Source organism: Sminthopsis crassicaudata, chromosome 2 (assembly GCF_048593235.1).
Source record: "Sminthopsis crassicaudata isolate SCR6 chromosome 2, ASM4859323v1, whole genome shotgun sequence".
Taxonomy (NCBI): Eukaryota; Metazoa; Chordata; class Mammalia; order Dasyuromorphia; family Dasyuridae; genus Sminthopsis; species Sminthopsis crassicaudata.
Window position 1 is genome coordinate 145,108,401 of NC_133618.1, and position 20,450 is coordinate 145,128,850.

A 20,450-nucleotide genomic window follows, 5' to 3' on the forward strand; every position below is an offset into this window, starting at 1 on the left:
ATTTTCTGCAAAAGATACCAAACTAGTTTGCTGATTTTCTTCTCTAGCTTATTTTATAGATAAGGAAATCGAGGTGAACAGAGTTAAGTGATTTCCCTGAGTCATACAGCTAATAAGTGTCTGAGGAGTCTTCACCACCTAAACTAAATATTATGATTTTAACCTATATGTAATTAGAACATTAGGGTACTGTTTATAGTTGTATTGTAAAGACAATTTATTTTTGTTTAGTTTGAGGAAGTTTTTTTTTTTTTTTTTTTTTTTTTTGGAATTATCAGATAATGAAAAATCTTAGCAGAGGCTGAGTCCTTGCAAGCCAATCAGAGTTACAAATATATTTTAAGTAACTGATCAGTGGATATTTATTGAGTACTTGTTAAAGTAAGGTTGTAGTAGGTACTAGATTAGGATAGGAAAGAAAGGAAAATGTCAATACACAGAACTCTAAGGTACTCCTTGCTCCCAATGAGACTACTATCTAGGTGGAGATGTACATGCATATATACTCAAGGCACTTATTAAGCACCTACTAAGTGCTAAATACTGGGTTAAGCTCAAATACTCAAACTGGTCTGTGATTTACTGCTCCTCATCCATAATACTCCATCTCCATACTCAGTCCATTTTTCCATGCTGTCCCCCTTGCCTGGAACTCTCTTAATCTTCAGCTTTTAGTTTCTCTGACTTCCTTCCAACCTCAGCTACAGTTTCACCTTCTGTCAGTTTTCCTAAATCCCATACCTCATTAATGTTGGTGCCTTACTGTACTTCCAAATTATCTTGTTTATTTATTGTTTGTAAATAGTGATTTGCATCTTATCTCCCTCATTAGTCTATGAACTTCTTGAGAATGGAAACTATTTCCCCTCTTCTTTCTATCCCTAGCACTTAGTACAGTTCCTGGAAAATAGTAGGTACTTAATAAATATTAGTTGACTGACTGCCCATCAATGTATGCAATCCTTGATGCTTGTACATCTTGTATGACTTTGGTTTATAACTTCCCATAAATTCCACCCCCACCACTCCATCTACTGTATTGATGCTTCTTTGTTTTCTTGGATACCATGAAGGCACTAGTGGAGCATGAAGGCTATCAAGAGTTCTTATGTCTCTAAAAGGTGTGATTTTTAAAAAGTTGTTGTTATAGTAGAAAGTATTCTCCTGGTTCTGCTCCCTTTCTTGGACATTTGAGAATGGACTATATTTAGAGATGGAGGTGCTTTTCTGTTGAATTGAGCAAATAGAAGATGTAAGCTTTTCTAGATTTGATCTAGGTACCTAACTCTATTTTCCCTAATTTCTTGCTATAGCTCCCTGAGCCTATGAGGAATGAACTACGCTCTGAATGATGTCCCTTCCCAAAATCACCATGAATATGCCTTTCCACTGGTGGCACGAGCCACAACTGTCACCCAGGTTCCCCCAGCCAAGACGATAACCTTCTTCAAGAAAGGAGACCCCCGCTTTGGTGGAGTTCGGATGGTTGTCAACCAGCGCATGTTCAAGAGCTTCAATGCCCTCATGGATGAGCTCTCTCACCACATTCCCCTATCATTCGGTGTCCGCACCATCACCACACCCCAAGGAGTCCACTGTATTAACTCCTTGGAGCAGCTGGAAGATGGGGGCTATTATGTTTGTTCTGACAGGAACCCTTCCAAGGTTCTTGGTGGGTCACATAAGCAGTCAACAGCATCCTCAACAAGTGGCTATCCCACCCAGAGGTTTGGCAACTCAGAAAGCTGGCAGGAGACCTCACCCTGGCAGGGCCCTAATGCACCAAGGAAGTTAACTCTGGTAAAGAATGGAGATATTGGGTTTCGGCGTTCCTTGATTCTGAGTCTGAAGAATACCCAGAACCTGAAGGCCTTCCTCAATGATGCATCTGAGGTTTTGCACTTCCCAGTAAATCACCTCTACAATACCGATGGGAGTAAGGTTCGTATCTGTGTAGCACCTTGGTAGTTATAGAATAGTGTGTCTTGTTCTTTAGGTTGTCAGAGTCCATGAAGCTGATTTGTTAGACAGGAGAGTTTTCCTAGAAGAAAAAAGCCTCACAGGAAGCAAAGGAAGTTTGCAAAATGGTGAAAAGAGGCTTGTTAATTGACAAATAAGAAAAAGTTGTGACTTTCACTGGACTACTGTCTAAAGAATGCTCACTCTCATTGCCTAACACCTCTGAATCTCCAGAGGGCATGGAAATCTTTCCCCAAAGACAATTGGGTTTCTTTCACTGTTGGTCTGGTAGTAGAACTTGAGAAGATCCATGATCTCACAAGCCCTTGGCCTTCTTAGTAGATGATCTTTATGAGTGACTATGATCAAGATGATGAATGACTAGGCAACCTAATTGTCTGGCCATTAGCCTCTCTGCATTTTGAAAGTCTGGCCCCAACTGACAGATATATGTCTGTTTCTAGAACTATACTTACACTTTCCTAGATTGTTTTTCTCTGACATACACCCCCATGGGTCACCCCCACACCATGATGAGCAGCCAGAGCAAGGGGCACAACTAAAAAAGGGTATGTGTTGGTGTCCCCCATGTACTCCCTCTGATCCAGATTTCTTGGACTATCAAGACAAAATGTTTAAAAGGTGAATTGTTCCTTAATGGTGGAAGGGAGTTGTTTGGTCATTGCATCTCTCAGAAAAGATTAGCTGGGTGGAAATGGGGAATATCACCCTCATAGACACATATTGGTCCAGATCAGTCTTACCTGGATAAATGAATAATCTGACTCAAAAGCATTCAGGGAAGGGGCAGCTAGATGGTGCAGTGGATAGAGCACCAGCCCTGAAGTCAAGAGGACCTGAATTCAAATCTGATCCCAGACACTTAACATTTCCTAGCTGTGTGACCCTGGGTAAGTCACTTAACCCCAATCACTTCAGGGGGAGGGGAAGCATTCAGGGAAAAGCCTGCTGAATAAGTAGATACACAGACCCTTCTCTTGCCTCAGACAATTCCAAGGTGAAAACTGTCCTGATTGAAGGAGGAATAAAAGGCTTGCTTTGCTAAACAGTTCCCAAGAGCTGGCAATCCAGAATGAACTGACAGTCTTAGAACCAAAGAATGTTAGGGTTGGAAGGAACTTTAGAGGCCATAGACTCCAGCAATTCTTGACTTAGAGTCTGAATATTTTTTAAAATATATTTTGATAATGATTTTCAATATAATTAATTTCTAGTATATAAATAATAGTATATATAAATAAATTCTAGTATAAACATTTGAAAATCTGATTCTGACAAGAGGTTCATAGACTTTATCAGGCCAAAAGGGCCCATGACACCAAAAGGTAAGGAATCCTTGAACTAGTCCAAAAACCTAGTTTTTACAGATGAAAAAAACAGAAAAAAAGTTAGCTGCTGAAGTCACACAGCTAATTAGTAGTAGAATTATAGTGGAAAGAATACTATGTTTGAAAGGCTTGAGTTTGAATCCTGGCTCTGAGTTTGAATTTCTGCCTATAATCTGATCCTCATTATAAATTGGACTCTAAATTAATGATCTTAGAAAGCCTAACGCCCTATGTCTTGGGCTAATGTTTAGTCTTCAGAGTCTTAGCTTGGTAATATAGGTCAATGGCAATATTTGTTCGCCATAAGGAAGAACAAAAGGAATTCTGGACATTTATGTGTTCCAGAAATTCATCTGGAGACTTAGAAAGACAACCAAGCACTTCCATATTCTGGGATCCTAGCCCACTTCTCTGATTTAGTAGGCAGGAACAAAAGCACATGACTGACACAAAACCTTTTGCCATTAATAGACAGGAGAATATACAGGGACCACTCAAGTTAGAGCAATCTTTTCCAAATATAGGAATCTGCTCACTGAAAATGAGCCCTAGGAAGGATATGTGCTTAAAACATATACAAAAGAAAATAAATCAATTTCAAAGCCTTGTCATGATGGCTTTGAGGTGGTGGAAGACCCCTAAATGGAGGCTGTGAAATCTCTTTTTCCCTTGGGATTTTTAAAATAATATAAACACCTTTAGGTTTTGAAGAGTAGAAGCATGGACTTAGATACAAGGCTGTGGTTCAAAGAGCCTCTCAATTCAAATTCGATAAACTTATTAGGTACCTCCTCGTTACAAAGCATTGTACTAGGCTCTGGAAGCAAGAAGGCAAAAATTAAAATAACTTACATTCTTCTGGAGTGGGAGATGAAACATGCATAGAGAAATAGGTACCAGATGGGGCACTCAGGGAAGGCTTGGAGGAGCTGGTGGTACTTGTATGGAACCTAGAAGGAAGTTAGGGATTCTTAAGTGGCACAAGTGAGGAGAGATAATTTTCTTTAAGTTTAAGAAATGAGGATGGGAAACAAATAACCAATTAGCTTCATTTCCAGACTGTGTTTTTTATAGCCAGTAACCAAAATAATGGTTTCTTGGCCTTCAGTTTTAGAAGTAGCAAAACAATCTTTTCTAATAGTTTGGAAATGACTTTTCTCTAAGCTAGGAACAAGGGGAAATATCTCAAGAAAAGTATTCACAACCAAAAAACATTGTGATTGGCTCAAAGGTAGGACAGAAATGACATATAATGAAATCTTGTATCCTCTTCAGGTGGAATCCCTACAGAGTCTACTACAAGGCCCTTCTATTGTGGTGTGTGCTGGACAAGAGCCATTCAGACCTATGGCAATGGAAAACTCCAGGAGACGTTTGCCTGAGAAGTTGCCAGGACTGACTTCAAAGAAGAGCAATGGTTAGTTGATGCTCTATTCATTCCCCACTCCCAATATGTATACACAACTTTGCTGTTGGGCAAGCATCCTTAACTCTATGGGCCTCCATTTTCTCATCTATAAAATGAAGAGTTTGGGGATCTTTCAGTCCTAAATCTGGGATCTAGAATCTCTGAGATCTCAAAGCTCTCTTCTAGATCTAATGTTTTTGACTTTTGTTCATTGTAGGAGAAAGGTACCAGACCTTTGATTTCATTAACATTTGGAATTCCTGGATAAGGAAAGCTTGACTCCTCAAAATTGTTGTTCTAGAAATATTCTCATGACAAAGGACTAATATGTTGTTGTCATAGGCCTTTATAAAACTGGATGCACTAGAAAATTGGCCATTGCTGCCACATCTTTGAAATCTTTAAAATCATCTCTAATTTTATAATATTATCATCCTTATAACCAGTGTTTAGAGTATATACACTTGGAGGCCAGTAAAAAACATCATAGATATAGATATAGATATAGATATAGATATAGATATAGATATAGATATAGATATTGCTTCATCCTTGAGACACTTTTTCTGTCCCTAACCACTTAGTCCCATAGTTCCTATTGTGTCTGCTCCCACATACAAGCTGCTACCTTCCTGCTAAAAGATGCTCTCTGCATAATTTTGGAGTTTGAGAATGATTTCTTACACATGGCTGGGGAGAAAAGAAAAATAAATCTCTTAACTGCTTGCTGCACTACTAAGACAGTAATTATGCTATTATTGAGATTAGAGAAGTAAAAGACAGAGAAAGAAGGACGATATCTCTCTGCTCCATCCGGACTAAGCCTAACTAACTAGAAGATAGAATAAAGTCAGAGAGAACATTACTCCTTTGTGCCTTATAGGGCATGAAAGGATCTTCTTTCTAGATGAAAATAGAAGAACCAAGGTGATCCTTCAGAAATTAATATTTCTAAAGCACAGTTCATTTCAATTCAATTCAATAAACATTTGTTAAGTGCCTATTATGTGCCAGGCACTGTGGTAAGCACTGAGGATACAAACAAGAAAAAGACAGTAGGAATTTAAGTTAGTTAAAGGAGCTTCCAATCTAATACATAAAAGGAAACTGAAACAGGAGAGTACCCTAGTGTGTGGGGCATGGAGAGCAAACCAGGCAGAGCTGCTTATGAAAATGTAGAGCTATCTGGAAAGTTCTGAGACCTCTATAATAGAAAGCTTTGGAAGAAGTTCATTGGGAGCTGAAAAGGTATTGAATATCAAAGCTGAGTCAGTTTTCATGTTGAAACACTCTTCTTCCAGAAACTTTAGTAGCTCCCTATTGCCTCTAGGACAAAATTCAAACTTCTATCTGGCATTTAAAATCCTTCACAATCTCATCCCATCCTGTTTTTCCAGATTGATTGATTGTCACTCTCCTCACATACTCTAAATTCCAGACAAACCAGTATATCAGGTGGTCCCTGTACGTGATATTTCATGGGCTGCTCTCTGTATTTTTGTACAGGTTTCTTGTATCCCAGACCTGGAATATTGTTCTTCCTGTTCTCTGCCTTATCCCTATCTTCCTTCAGAGATCATCCTAACTGCCACCTTCTTCAAGAGACATTTCCTAATCTCTCTAGCCACTAGTTCTCTCAGAATAATTTTGCATATCTATTTTTCATATGTAATTTTTTCCATATTTTTCCCCTGAGGCTGGAGTTAAGTGACTTGCCCAGGGTCACACAGCTAGGAAGTGTTAAGTGTCTGAGACCAGATTTGAACTCGGGTCCTCCTGAATTCAGGGCTGGTGCTCTATCCACTGCACCGCCTAGCTGCCCCCTACACATTTTGAATAACTATTTTATATATTTAAATTTTTACTTACATAAATTATGTTATCATCCCCCCTCACTCCTGTCCCTTCACACAGAATGTAAGCTCCTTGAGGACACAGACTACTTCATCTTTTTCTTTGGATCCAAAATGCATGACATAATTCTGGAACATAATATGTACTTAATAAATACTTCTTGAATTGCATTGAATTACTTGAGTAATTTATTAAGTATTTATTATGTGCCAGTGCTTTACAATATTATTTCACCGAACATAAAACAGCCTTACTCAATCCCAAGTTTGGTTGCTACTTAGACAGTAACAGCCCTATCCTAAGCCCCTGGCATTCTCTCATTCTGGCATTCTTAAGGTTGAAGATCAGATACATCCAGGGAACACAGAATTGTGTTAAGTGCCTATTGTGTTAAAGTTATAAACACACATAAAATGACTCTTCCCCATATTTCTAACCTTACATACTAGACAAGATAGCTAGTCAACCAGAGAATTCTGGTAGAACCTTTAAAGATCTCAGCCAATGTATTTGTAGGGGCAAATGCAAAATGATCTGTTTGGTATTTAAAGACCTTTAGGTATTCTTATATCCAGTGACAGTGTCTCCTGAATGCTTCACGAATAAGAAGCTTCATCTCGTGGCTCTAGGCTCCATCTCTAGCTGCTGACTGTGACTGAAACTTTTTCCCTCCTCACTCTAACCTCCTTGCCTTCTTTTAAATTACAACTAAAATCCCATCTACAGGAAGACTTTCCCAATCCTCCTTACCACCAGTGCCTTTTCAAATTATTTTTAAATTCAATTTTTAAAAAAAATTTAACTTTGAATTTTCTCTTTCCTCTCCCCCTCCCCCCAATGAAAAAAGCAAGAAAAACAAAACCCACTACAAGTTTATATAACATATATACACATATATACATGTACTTGTATGTGTATATATATATATATATACATATATGCATATATATGTATATATATATAGAGAGAGAGAGAGACTCTCTCTTTCTCTTCCACACACACATACACACACATACACATACATATATATCTGCATTCTGAATTTTTACCCTTCTACCTGGAGGTGAAGAGAATGTTTCATCATTAGTCCTCTGGAATTGTGGCTAATCATTGTGTTGATCCAAGTTCCTAATACTTTCAAAGCTTTTTATCTTTACAGATTGTTGTTATTGTATAAATTATTCCCCTATTCCTGCTTATTCCACTTTAATCCTACCTATTATTAATACATACACTTTACAGTGTACGCATTATGTACGAACAAAAAACTGAGACTCAGAGAGATTAAGATATTTGCCCCATGGCAACCCAGGCAGGAAGTGTCAGAGATAGAACTGGAACCCACAGCATGCTCCAGGGCACTTCCCACGACTCCATGCTACTCCTAGATTTATATAACATCACATGGAAGTGATTTAAAAAATATTCAATCCAATGTCCTCATTTTCCAGATAAAAACAGTTTGCAGAGGTGATGTGATGCCCAAAAGCAATATAGTTATTTAACATCCAAACTGGAATTAGAACTGGCTATCCTGACTCATGAGCTTTCTCCTCTACCATACAGTGATGGCCAGCATGTTTGCATATTTCTGTGCTTGAGTCAAGGACTTTAGGAATTCCCAGATGTGCTCAGACTACTCTTTTGATTTGAGCATGCTCTTCATTTGAATCCCTATGAGACCTTGCTGCAATAAATATCACCATAAAAAATCAATTGATAAATCAGCAAACATCTATTAAGCATTTACTAGTTTCTGGACTCTGTGTTAAGAACTGGGGATATAAAGAAGAAGCAAACTCTCCATCAACTTAATGATTTCCAAGTATCAAGCTTGAAAGGAAGCCTCTTATTTTAAGGCACATTGCCTACATACAATTCAATATGAATTTAACCAAAGCATTTGTGTAGCCTCTTTGGGTTTCATGTAGTATGTATTATATTAAATAGTTCTCTAGGGCCCACCCCACCCATGTCCCCATTTTTGATGCTTCACCACTCACTCTGTTTATTTTTTCCATTTACTTTTACTAAATGCCAGCTAACTGGGAGCTGAAAGCCAAGAAGAGCGTCATCCATTCAAGGTCTGAATCGAGCAACAGGTTGAGGCAGCTTTCCCTGACATCGGAGAAGTCCTACCCCAATGCTTCTAGGGCCTCTATTAGCAGTGGCAGTCCGGTCCCCACAACCAACACTAATGCTTCAGAGAAGTCTCCTGGTACGATCCCCTTTGGGCCCACTGATGACATTGAGAAGAAGGTTCATGTGAACAAAGATGGCAGCCTGTCAGTGGAAATGAAAGTACGATTCCGACTCCTCAGTGAGGAAATGCTCCATTGGTCCACCCAAGTTAGGAAAGCATCCCATCTCAGGGAAGCCAATGGGGATGAACTAGGACTCAGAGGAGTTGCCTTCCATCCTTCCAGGGAGAATAATGTGCAAAGGTCTTCAGAGATAGGTACTTTCCTTTGTCCAAATGAGACCAATTCCCAAGGGCTGGAGGAAGTTTCTTATCTACAACCACAATCCAAGTATGAGATCTGGAAAAATCCCATGTTTGTCTCCCAGGGACATGGAGCAGCTCCTGGGAGAAGCTCCTGGGTAACCCAGTCCCCTTGCTCAGGGGCCTCATTGTTTCGACAGGCCATCCACCAAACGAAGACTTCTGGGAACTGTCTCTGCTCCATTTCTGGTGGAGAACCCTTGGAATGCACTGCAGCAGGATCCCCTTGTCATTCTGGGACCCCAGAGAGTAGGTTACAGTGCCATGCAAAGCACCAGGGTTCGGGTCAAAGGAACTCAACCACAGTTGCTTCGAGTGATGATGAGGTGGAGGAAGAAGATACCCTCCTCGGGAAAAACAATAAATCTTGTGGTGGAGAGTCTGACTCACCCAGGAAGAGGCCCCAGAAAACTCAGGAAACCAAGGTAGGGAGGGAGTGGCCACCAGACGAGGAAGAGGGAAATAAAGCACGCTCACTGGACCGCCTCAAGGATGAGGCTTGGGATGCCCCAGAAGACTTATCTGTATGTTCTAGATGCAGGAAGAAGAGGGTGCATGTGGTGGAGGGTTGTGGCAGTCCTAGGCAGGAGGACTGTCCCTATGTGAGAGAAGCTAAGGAAGAAGCCACAGTGGCCCATCATCTGCCATCCATTGATACAGCCTGTAACTTGAGCAAGCAAGTGATGCCTCAGGTAAATGATGCTCAGGAGGGTTCTTGCACTTCCCTTGTGGGCACATCCTCCTTAAAGAATAAAACTCTGGAAAATGAGGAGGATGCTCACAGCAAGGTGAGACAGGATACCAGTTCTGGATCTGTCCGGAACATGTCCAGGTCAGTGATCAATGATGAGTTCAGTGACCCTGAGTGCAATTGTGTTCCATACTCTTCTTGTCCCTCAGCAGACAGTGAAAGCAAAGGATGGAGGAGTCCAAGGAGTGATGGGTCCCTCCATAATGTCTCTCACACTTCCACAGCTTATGAGGGAAGTAAAAGTAGTCAACTACAAATCAAGGACAATGGGGATAGAGGGAATAGCTCCATCTTGGAGGGTTCACCAGAGAGGACCCTGCCAAGGAGCGTGTTAAGTTCTCCTCTCCTAGAGAAGCCTAGGACAGACAATCAAACCCCAATTTCTTCTAGAAGTTCATCTAAAGCTAAGTGGCAAACCACAAGAGATCCTGGATCTTCTTCCTCTTCTCCTCATTATTTAGAATGTTTATCATGGCTCAGTGATGCTTCCATTAGTCAGAATCATAACTCAGGTCAGAAAAAATTAAGGAATATTTCTAATTCCAGCCAATCAGGTACTAACTCTTTGGAGGAGGAGTCTAGAGAAGCCATGAAAGCCAGTGTTAGCTCTCTGGAGCCAAGATCTTCACACATATCTTCTGAATTCCAAGATATTGTTGAGAAGTCCCTGGGTGACCATCCTAGAGTTTTTCTAGAGTTGAAGAATAAAGAACCTCAGTTGGCAGAATCAAATGCCTGCAGAAGTAGTTGCTCCTCCCAATCCAGCAGAACCCAGCCTTTCAGGACTTATAGTGATAAACTGCAGATCCTACCAGCTAAGGGGGAAAATGACAGCAGGGGACCCCGCTCTTGGGCCAGTTCAGCAGCCAGCAGAAGCCTCCCCACTCCCCCCAGAGGAACACCTCACTTCAGAAAAAGCAAACATGCTGCAATCAAGCATCGCTCAAGCAATAGTAAGTGGAACACCAACTTGGTGGGAGGTAGAAGTTTGGAGGAGAAAGCCAATCTTAATTTGTCTGGCTCCATCACACCTGGTTCCAGATCAGTCACCCCAAGTCAAACCAGGAAGGGTGGCCCCTCACCTGGTCATGAGAGGAAAATGAGGAAAAACTCTAGAGAAGGGAAAGCTCACAAAGAAAAGAGGAATGTCGGCAAGCCAGCGGATAGCACTGGTATGAAACTCAGTGACTTGCCCAGCACATCTCCAGAGGAAGTTATTTATGAATGGCTGAGCAAAATTCCAGAAGAATCTATTCTCATGAGATGTGAAATGCAGGATGATAGCCCTGTGACAGAGGTGGAGGCTCCAGAAAAGAACCTGGATATCGATTGTTCTTTTGAAGTTCCCAGAGAGATGGCCCAAGCCCAAGAGAATGTCTTAGAGAGGAAAGATTCTGGGGGATCTTCGTCAGATGAAAACCCCAGGCTTGATGCTGCTAGCCCAAAGGCAAGAAGTAGTCTTACCAAAGAGAGATCTTCTAGTACTTTGGCAACAGTCACTGAGGGCAGTCCAGGTGAGTGTGCTGATTTAGGAGTGAAAACGAGCTTGAGTAAGATGGAGGACCTGCCTAGCCCACTGTATAGCTCAGTGCAGATCATGAAAGCGCTGCTCAGCTCCAAACAAAGCCCAAAGCTAGGTCGGTTTAATAGTTTGCCAGAAGTGTCACAGAGCACAGGGAGGAAGTTGAGTCATTCTGCCCATGTGCTCATCACCTGCCTAGCCAGCCTGCACTTCTTTGATGAAGAACTTGTGACAGTAACAAACCAGCTGACCTACATGAACTCACCCAAGTACCAGGAGCTTCTAAGCATCTTCCAAGCCCTGTGGACTGAATGTAGCCCCAAGACAGATGAATCAAACCCCAAGCTGCAAACTCTGGTGACTGGTGATTTTAGTCCTACATCTTCTTCTGGGGTAGATATCAGCAGTGGCTCTGCTGGTTCTGGAGAAGGGAGTGTGGCTGGTGTGGTGGACTGTGTTCCTCTGTCTGAAAAGATGGAGGATTCCAAGCTGAAGAGGCAAGATATCATTACCTGCCATGATGATAGGGATATAGAGAATAAGAAATCCTTCTCAAATGACCAAGTGAAAATGGAAGGCCAATTAGCTGAAGGAGAAGAAGGAAGCAGCACTCATAATGTAGCCAACAGGGATGAAACCAATGAAGACATGAAAGAAGAGATGTTGGAAAGTAGTACAGGTATGGTTGATGAAGATGAATTAAAAGAAGTGAGAATGGAAGAAGAGAAAATGCTAGAAAAGGAAATGCAAGAGGCAGAAACACAAGATGAAGTATCAGAAGCAGAAATGATTCAAGAGGAAAAACAAGCAGAGGAGAAAAAAGATGAGAAAGTGTTAATGGAAAGAATGCAAGAAGAAGAAAGAATACAAGAAGAGGAAGCATCCAAAAAATGTGACTCTATAGATTCATGTTCTCCAGTCAAAACCGAGGAAGTAACAGAGCAAGTTATTAATCTCAGTAAAGATGATTCAAATTCTGACAATATTCATGATGGCCAAGAACTTGAACCTCATTCAAAAGATGTGGCTGAAAGAACTGTTGTGGTTGCTGAGCAATCTGTAGTCAATACCAGTTCAGGGACTGGGGGAAAGAGGGCTTCTATTATCCAGAACAAATCTCCAGACCCTGACCCACTCTGGGTTCTGAGGTTGTTGAAGAAGATAGAGAAGGAATTCATGACTCATTATGTCAATGCTATGTCTGAGTTCAAGATCAGATGGAACTTACAGAATAATGAAATGTTGGACCAGATGATTATCGAATTAAAGAATGAGGTGAATCAAAGAATACAAAAGAGTATTGAAAAAGAACTGAGAAAAATCCAAACTAGGGCAGGGAAGAAACTTCCAAAGCCCCCCAAGGAAGCTTTTAGGTGGGAGGATTCATTACAGACAGAACAAAGAAGGAGACGTCTGAAGGGCATGCACAACCATTCAGCCTTCACAGAGAAAAACAAAATGCCAGAAAAGCGTTATCTCTCTCTGGCTTTCAGGGGTGCCCTAGCCTCCAGTGAGACCCTGACTGATGATCTAAGAGAGCTAGAAGGTGAGGGAGAGTACTGCCCTTGTGATACTTGCATAAGAAAGAAGATAACCAGTATGTCTCTGAAGAACCCAGCACCAGCCACAGATGCTCCCCTCAGAAAGGCTTTCGACCTACAACAAATTCTCCTTCAGAAGAAGGAAGAAAAGTTGAATGAAGGAGTAGAGGAGCAAGGGAGCAAAGTGCTTCAGAGAGAACACACAAGTAATGAGGCTATTGAAGAAGCCAAACCAGAGCTGACATCTAACGGCTGCATGGATGGAACTGATACAGGAGAGAAAAAACACAAATCAGACCTGAATGAAAGGGAAGAGCAGGAAGCTAATCATGAGGAAACAATGACCTGCAAGGAGGAAGAAGCAGATCTTCAGAACAGCGAGGAGGGAGCTAAAGAAGAAAAAGCTGAAAGTGACTCGAAAGAAGATAAAGATGAGAAACAGGATGAGGGAGAGAGCACAGCTGATGGAAGTGAGAGGAAAGAAATTGGGTCTCTGTCTGAACATAGGGCAAATCCAGAAGGAGAAGTCACAGGGGATGAGGATGGATGCTCAGAAGCATGTGGTGATGCTGAAGAGCTTAAGGCCAGAGAGCCATTCAGCCTAGAGGCTGAAATAGAGAAGCAGACAGAGTCACAGTTAGGCCTGGGAAGCCAAGAAGATCAAGAAAGCAACTGTGAAGAAAGCCCAGGAGAAACCCAGATTGATGAAATGAGCTCACAACCAAATAAAGAAGGCTTCTCTAGCAACTCATCCATTGCACACTGCTCTCAAATATCACAGGAAGGTTCAGAAAAAGAGGTCTCAAACGGAGACTGTCAAGAAGCAGAAAATCTAGAGGCCGAACCAAACAGAGAAACTAATTCAGGAAACAAGGCTTTTACTATGTATCCTGAAAATTCCTTTTCTGAGGAAGATGAAATGTCATCTTGTTCAGAAAGGGAGTCTACTGACAACCTGACTTAGAACACAAGGACAGACTGGCTAAGAACTCTAAAATTAAGGAGTTCTTGATAAAGCAGCTATATTTGATGAAAATTGCTTGAATTTCTAGAAGAGAAAGTTGCTAGATTTTACTCACAGGTTCAGTGGCTTTGTTATGTTGGGGCTTTGCCTATGAACCCTAGTGAGATTAATTTTCTTTGGTAAAGAAAAATGACACAAGGAAGTACAAAGAACTGCCTCTAGGGCAGGTAGTGAATCCAGAAAAGTATATTTTCCCTCATTTCTAAGTTCTATACCCTGTCATCCCATTTATTGGTTTTGAAGGAGCTTTTCTTATATGGAAATTTCTAAATTGGACATAACCCAGTTGTGTGGATCACTTGAACAGAAAGAATTTAATTCAATTGTTGAACTCTCTCATCAGAAATGTAAATTTGGGGTACCCAAGAACCAGTTAAGCTTACTAGGAAAAAAAACAACTTTGTCCCTTCCTTTCCAGCTCTCTATCTTCCTTTTTTGAAACTACTAAAACATATATACATACACACAGACACATGTAAGCATGTATGTATGAATTTTTTTGGCTTGGACTCACCATTAGACTTTGAGGTGACTTACAAGTGACTTCAATTCAAATGTATGGAGGGACTTTGAAAGTATAATTTTTTTTTGAAAAATATAAATGAAAATTAGCCCAAAGTTGATTCATAGCCTACAAGCCTAATGTGATCTAAAAAAATATTTTTTGGTAATATCTTTGCTCCTATCCCAGGTAGAGTGTGTGCTCCCCAAGAATCACTTGGCCCCATCCCAGATATACAATCCCTTTACGGAGGGAGGATTTCTTGGACTACTCTTACCAGCTTCTTGGTTCAGGCCCTGCCATTTTGTCTGCCATGGAGACTGAAGTTAGTTTACTTATAACCATACAAAATGAGCTGAGGCTTAAACTTTTTGTATGGAGGAAAGAGATTTGTCAGTTCCACCACTGTGATGAACATTCTAGTATGGCGCTTCCCTGATGGACAATGGAGAAAACCAAACTGAATAGCTTCCTGGTCCACGAAAAAGCCTTGCCTGACTGCCTCTAGGGGTCTTCACTGGAACAAAGGGAGCCCTAAGCCAGGATCAATTATCTTTTATTGACAGCAAAGGGGAAAGAGTTTAGGGATATAGCAAGGGGAAGGATGGAGGCACAGAGCTTGCTATATACCATGTCCAAAGCAGGAACTGATCTTAAATTTGAATTAATTTTTTTAACTCAAAGAACATTTATTTCTCTTTGTGATCATGGGAGAATCCTGTTTTAAATGGCTCAAAGAGAAATGAATAATACTTTGCAACTAAGCTTCATTAAAATGGAGGCCTATTGTTACAGTGTAATGGATCCACGTTACAAAGTATTATTATTGTGGAGTTTTATATTTGTTTACATGAAGCAAATATGATATGTACTCTATTTATAAGCAATAACAAATTTAGAGGGAGGAGTGAGAGTATCTTGCTGGATCTAAAGTAGTGCCTGTTATTCACCCTTTCTTCTTTGATTGTATTTGAAAGCTACATAAGATATTCTTAATAAAAAGTTTATCAGACTTTTCAAAATTCTGTGTTGGTGATTCTTTGGCACGTGTTACATGAATATACATAAGACTATAATTAAATAGATTCATTTTACAGATGAGGAAACTGAGGCCCAGAGAGAAAAAGTAACTTGCTTTCCTGCCTGTTGGCTTGAGGATTGGTAGGGATTTTCATGAACTAGGACAGCCTTTTCCTAAGAGTTGTCATTTTCTTTTGATTCCCTGTGATTTTACTGCTGAAAAGAATATTGAGCAAAGAAACTCTTTTGGTCGATGTAAATTAGCAACTGTTGCATAATCCATAATCCTAAAAAGTTGCCTAGCATATTGAGGAATTCATTGACTCACCCAGGTTCATATATCCAGTCAGAGGCAAGATTTGAATCCACATCATCCCCACTTTGAGGATAGTTCTGTATCTGTAATGAATATTGCCTTGAAGCAAAAATTATATACATATATATATATATATATATTTCAGACTTGCAAAATATTACAATTATTAGGAAATATGAATGAGTTAGTAGGAGTTAGAGACAAATAATCTAGTCCAACCATATCAATTTACAGAGGAGAAAGCTGAATCAGAGAGAAGATAATGACTTGTGCTTCTTACTGAGATAATAAGTATGAGGGAGAGAGCACAGCTGATGGAAGTGAGAGGAAAGAAACTGGGTCTCTGTCTGAACATAGGGCAGATCCAGAAGGAGAAGTCACAGGGGATGAGGATGGATGCTCAGAAGCATGTGGTGATGCTGAAGAGCTTAAGGCCAAAGAGTATGTATTTGAAACGTGGATCTTTCTAGTGATCAAATCTAGTGACCTTTCCACTGTCTGTTATGTAACCTTTCCCCAACATCCTTTACTAACTAGCGTGGAGCCCAAAACTGTCCTCAGGAGGTATCCAAAATTATTTCCATTAGACATTGTTAGCATAGCAGGAAAATCAGGGCAGCTGAGCTATGGGGATGGAAAAAGAACCTCTCATCCATGCTGGAGCTACCTTCCACCATCGTTTTTCAGCCAGGAAAAGCAGTTTTTCAAGGTCCCATATTCAAAACTGCTGGTGTTTGAACATGGGACCTTGAAAAACTGCTTTCACAAAATCATTTAGTGCTTAGAGAGAGTATTATAAGATTAAGCTTAACTAGAAGATTTAGACATAATCTTTCATTTTACAGATGAAGAAATAGAGACAAAGAGGTGGCTTGATATTAGATCTTATAACATTCATAACACTAGACACCATGATTCATCAAGCTACTCACCTAGCACTTCAAAGTTTATTCATGCCAATTCACCCACACCTTTCCTCAACTCTGAAACCAAAGTTTCCCTACATCTATTCAAAATTACTCCTGCTTCCTCTTCCCTCTTCTGGAACTCTGGACCACATATTTGTGCACTTGACATCTACTAAAATGTCACTTTATTAAGATGATAAAGCTTAGCACTACTGTCTTTCCTAGCCTCAAAAGCTTCAATGTGGGGAAATGTTCATCTTTCTTGATAAATCTTGAAGACTAATGACATCAGGTAAGAATAGCTTTGGGAGTAAGAGAAAATTTTATGCTCATGCTTCATGGGAGTTCAGGTGAGGAAATTGAGGATGTCTATTCTGGAGAAGATTCAGAGGGACATGATAAGTGTCTTTATTGAAGTAGTTAAGTGACCATCCTATGGAAAGGGGGATAGACTCTTTCTGTTTGGTCTCAGAAAATGAGGAAAACTTTATAATTATTAGAGTGATCTAAAAGAGAAATAGATTGCTTCAGAAAGTATTGGGGTTCAATCCAGGTGCTGTTCTATCTATCTTCCCATCTATCTATTCCTGTGTATATTTATAGAAATAAATATTATATGTATACATATATTTGAATTATTGTACTCTGAAGATGAAAGCTCTATTATATCTAATAGTCTTCCAGATCCTGAAACAAATCATCTTTGCTAAAAAGTCTTATTAAAAAACCCCAACAAAGTCTCCCTGACACACTTTTATGTTGCCAAGGGAAACCTTTTTCAGGCATGAGTTCAATTGGGTGATTGATATGATCCTGCCTACTGCTGAAATTCTCTGGTTCTGTATATTAGAAGAATCACTGTACTGGTTGTGCAGTCAACATACTTAGTTTAAATCCTGACTTTGGCCCTTTAGGCTACTGAATGATCCTAGTCTTTGAACTTCAAGTTCTTCCTCTAAAAGCAAAGTCAACAAGTCTTTATTAAGCACCTTCTATGTGACAAGCAGCTAGATGGTGCCATGGGTAGAGTGCCAGATCCCGAATCAAGAAGACTTAGCTTTGTGAGTTCAAATCTGGCTAAGATACTTACTAGCTGTGTTGTGGGACTCTGGGCAAGTCTCTCCACACTATTTGCCTCAGTTCCTCACCTGTCAAATGAGCTAGAGAAGGAAATGGCAAATGACTCCAATATCTTGCCGAGAAAATCCCAAATAGGGTCAAAAAGAATAAGGAACAACAGAACAACAAAAATGTGGAAAGCATTGTTTTAAGTGTTAGAAATAAAAAGAAAGGCAAAAAAAAATCTCAAACCAATCCTTTCTCTTAAGTAACTCACATTCCAGTGGAAGAGACAAAAATGCCAACAACTGTGTCAAGATAAGATATATAAAGGAAAAATCATATGCTGCTCACCTTGAAGAGTTGTTGTGAGAAAGCACCATATAAATGTGAATTATTGTGGTCTGAAGATGAAAGCTCCATTATGTCCAGTAGCATCCCAGTTTCTTAAGTAGATCATCTTTAATAAAAATTCTTGTTGAAAAAAATATCACAAGTACACTATTTGGGAAAATGGCCATTAAAAAGATAATCAAATATTGTACAATAATTCAAATAGCACTGTACATAAATATTAAACCAAACAATATTAATGCTATGGATACCACCCAACACCAGAGGGTGATCTCCCTGTTTCTCTCTGTTAGACTTTCAGAGGACCTGGCAATCATTCACCTCTGGGCCTCCTCCTAGTGGGTGGCTTGCAAGAGTAATTTTTTTTGTGTGTCTCTTGCAATCAAATTTGCTTGCCTCATAGCTCCACCCTACTTGGCCACTCCTAGTCTTTTCTCTGAGTGGTACCTTACATCATTTTATAAAATTATTTAATTAAAATGATAAATAATAATAATATAACATGTTAATAAAAAATGTGATGCTGTCACAAATTGCTTGTGATTTTCATTCAGTCCCCCTCTCCAGCTCCCCCAAGTAGAAAAAAAACCAAACTTCTTTTGAATTAATATCTATTTCTCTTTTAAAAAATTATTATTATTATAGCTTTTGATTTACAAAACATATGCATAGGTAATTTTTTAACACTGACCCTTACAAACCTTCTGTTCCAACTTTTCCCCTCCTTCCCCCCACTTCCTCCCCTAAATGGCAGGTAGTCCAATACATGTTAAATATGTTAAAGTATATGCTAAGTCCAATACATGTATACATATTTATACAATTATCTTGCTATACAAGAAAAATCATATCTAGAAAGAAAGAAAAAAATCTGAGAAGGAAAACAAGAATGTAAGCAAACAATAACAAAAAGAGTGGAAACGCTATTAACATCTATTTCTTAAACATTTCCTTCAAGTGTAAAAAAATAAAAAATGAAAAAGAGGACAATAGCATCTACTTCACAGGGTTGTTATGAAGGTCAAATATTAATAAATGGTTTAACACAATGTCTGGCACGTAGTAGGCTCTTAGTAAATGATTGTTCCCTTCCTACACAATGTCTTCTGTGCATAGATTTCTGTTGAGGGTGGTAATTTGTTCTCAGTAAACCATTGATTGGGTTTCTGTGATTAATTTATTGTCAATTTAGACACTATAGAAACTTGGGGTGTGGGAAGAAAAGTGCATCTCCTGGCTGCAACTATCAGAATACAGCAGAGGGCTGGTTAAAGGGGTTATAGGTTGCTACAGCTTTCCAGGAAATGAAACTTGCTGCTTTTTAACTTGTTCCTACAATCCCTCTAGCTTCAAAATGGGGTGCAGACAAAACAGAATTTATGTCTGCATGTTGCAATCTGACTGTCATAAATCTAGAGTCCAAAATGGCAAAGACACTGGCATGGCCTGGCGCCATGAAACATCAACCCTGCCCATTCCCTTTCCCTTCTTAAAGTCTGCCCTCATTGACATGTGTCCTCATGTTGCCATTACAGCACCAATTAGTCAGCTGGGTAGGACAGTCTCTTCCTCCAGGATTCACTCAATCCCATTACATAGATTGATAAATAGACAGGAACTTATACAGAATATCTGATTCACCAACATTTATGGTTTGTACATTAACACTGCAATATTACTATGGGTTTATGTGAGTGAGGTGGAACAAATAGAAAAAAAAGCCTCATTATACAGACTAGACATATGGGGATTCTTATCCTTAAAGTGATTCACCCCCATTAAGCCTGAAATCTCACCATTGTTTATATTAATATTTGCCAACTGTCATGATTATGGATTTGTTTCTGATTTATATAATTAGCATAAAATCAGAGAATCTGGTATCTCATTCCTCTTGACTTTTCATCTACAACAGACCTAACACACAGGTCTGTAAAACTGAGCATCCTCCTGACAATTTTTTCCATTTCAATTCAGCCAAAATAGCTGCATGATCATAGGCAAGTTCTTTTCCTAATACTGATCCTTAGTCTCCTAATCTATAAATTAGGAACAAGAATACTTGCCCTATTTATGTCTCAACATTATTTTAGGGATAGTACTTTATAAGTTTAAAAATGTTCTATAAATTCTGAGAAAGTTTATACTTACAAAATTAGTTAGCTGAATCATTATTTCCTTTCCCTAGCATTCCTTGACTTAAAGCATGGGTCCAATAGAATGACTTGAGTTCAAATCCAACTTCAGACACTTATTTGATGTGTGATCCTAAGCAAATCACTTTAAAAAATCACTTAAACTATCTTTGCTTTAGTTACTTCAACTGTAATATCTGGATAATAATAGCACCTACCTTCCAGAATTGTGAGAATCAAGTGAG

At 39.5% G+C, this 20,450-nt stretch overlaps 1 protein-coding gene across 1 annotated transcript; it reads left to right on the top strand.

Annotated features, from left to right (window-relative positions):
* Positions 1–1,332: 1,332 nt before the first annotated feature.
* On the top strand, positions 1,333–13,851 carry RP1L1 (RP1 like 1). The gene is made up of 5 exons (XM_074284725.1): positions 1,333–1,941; positions 4,584–4,725; positions 8,612–10,797; positions 11,101–12,025; positions 12,266–13,851. The coding sequence occupies exons 1-5, from the start codon at positions 1,333–1,335 to the stop codon at positions 13,849–13,851; spliced, it is 5,448 nt and encodes a 1,815-aa protein (XP_074140826.1).
* The last annotated feature ends 6,599 nt before the right edge of the window (positions 13,852–20,450 follow it).

Excerpts from the sequence above, each read along its gene's own strand:
- RP1L1 (XM_074284725.1), top strand. The coding sequence starts at position 1,333 with ATGAACTACGCTCTGAATGATGTCCCTTCCCAAAATCACCATGAATAT. Across the intron at positions 1,942-4,583 it reads ACAATACCGATGGGAGTAAG|GTGGAATCCCTACAGAGTCT; the intron begins GTTCGTATCTGT and ends TATCCTCTTCAG. Across the intron at positions 4,726-8,611 it reads GACTTCAAAGAAGAGCAATG|CTAACTGGGAGCTGAAAGCC; the intron begins GTTAGTTGATGC and ends ACTAAATGCCAG.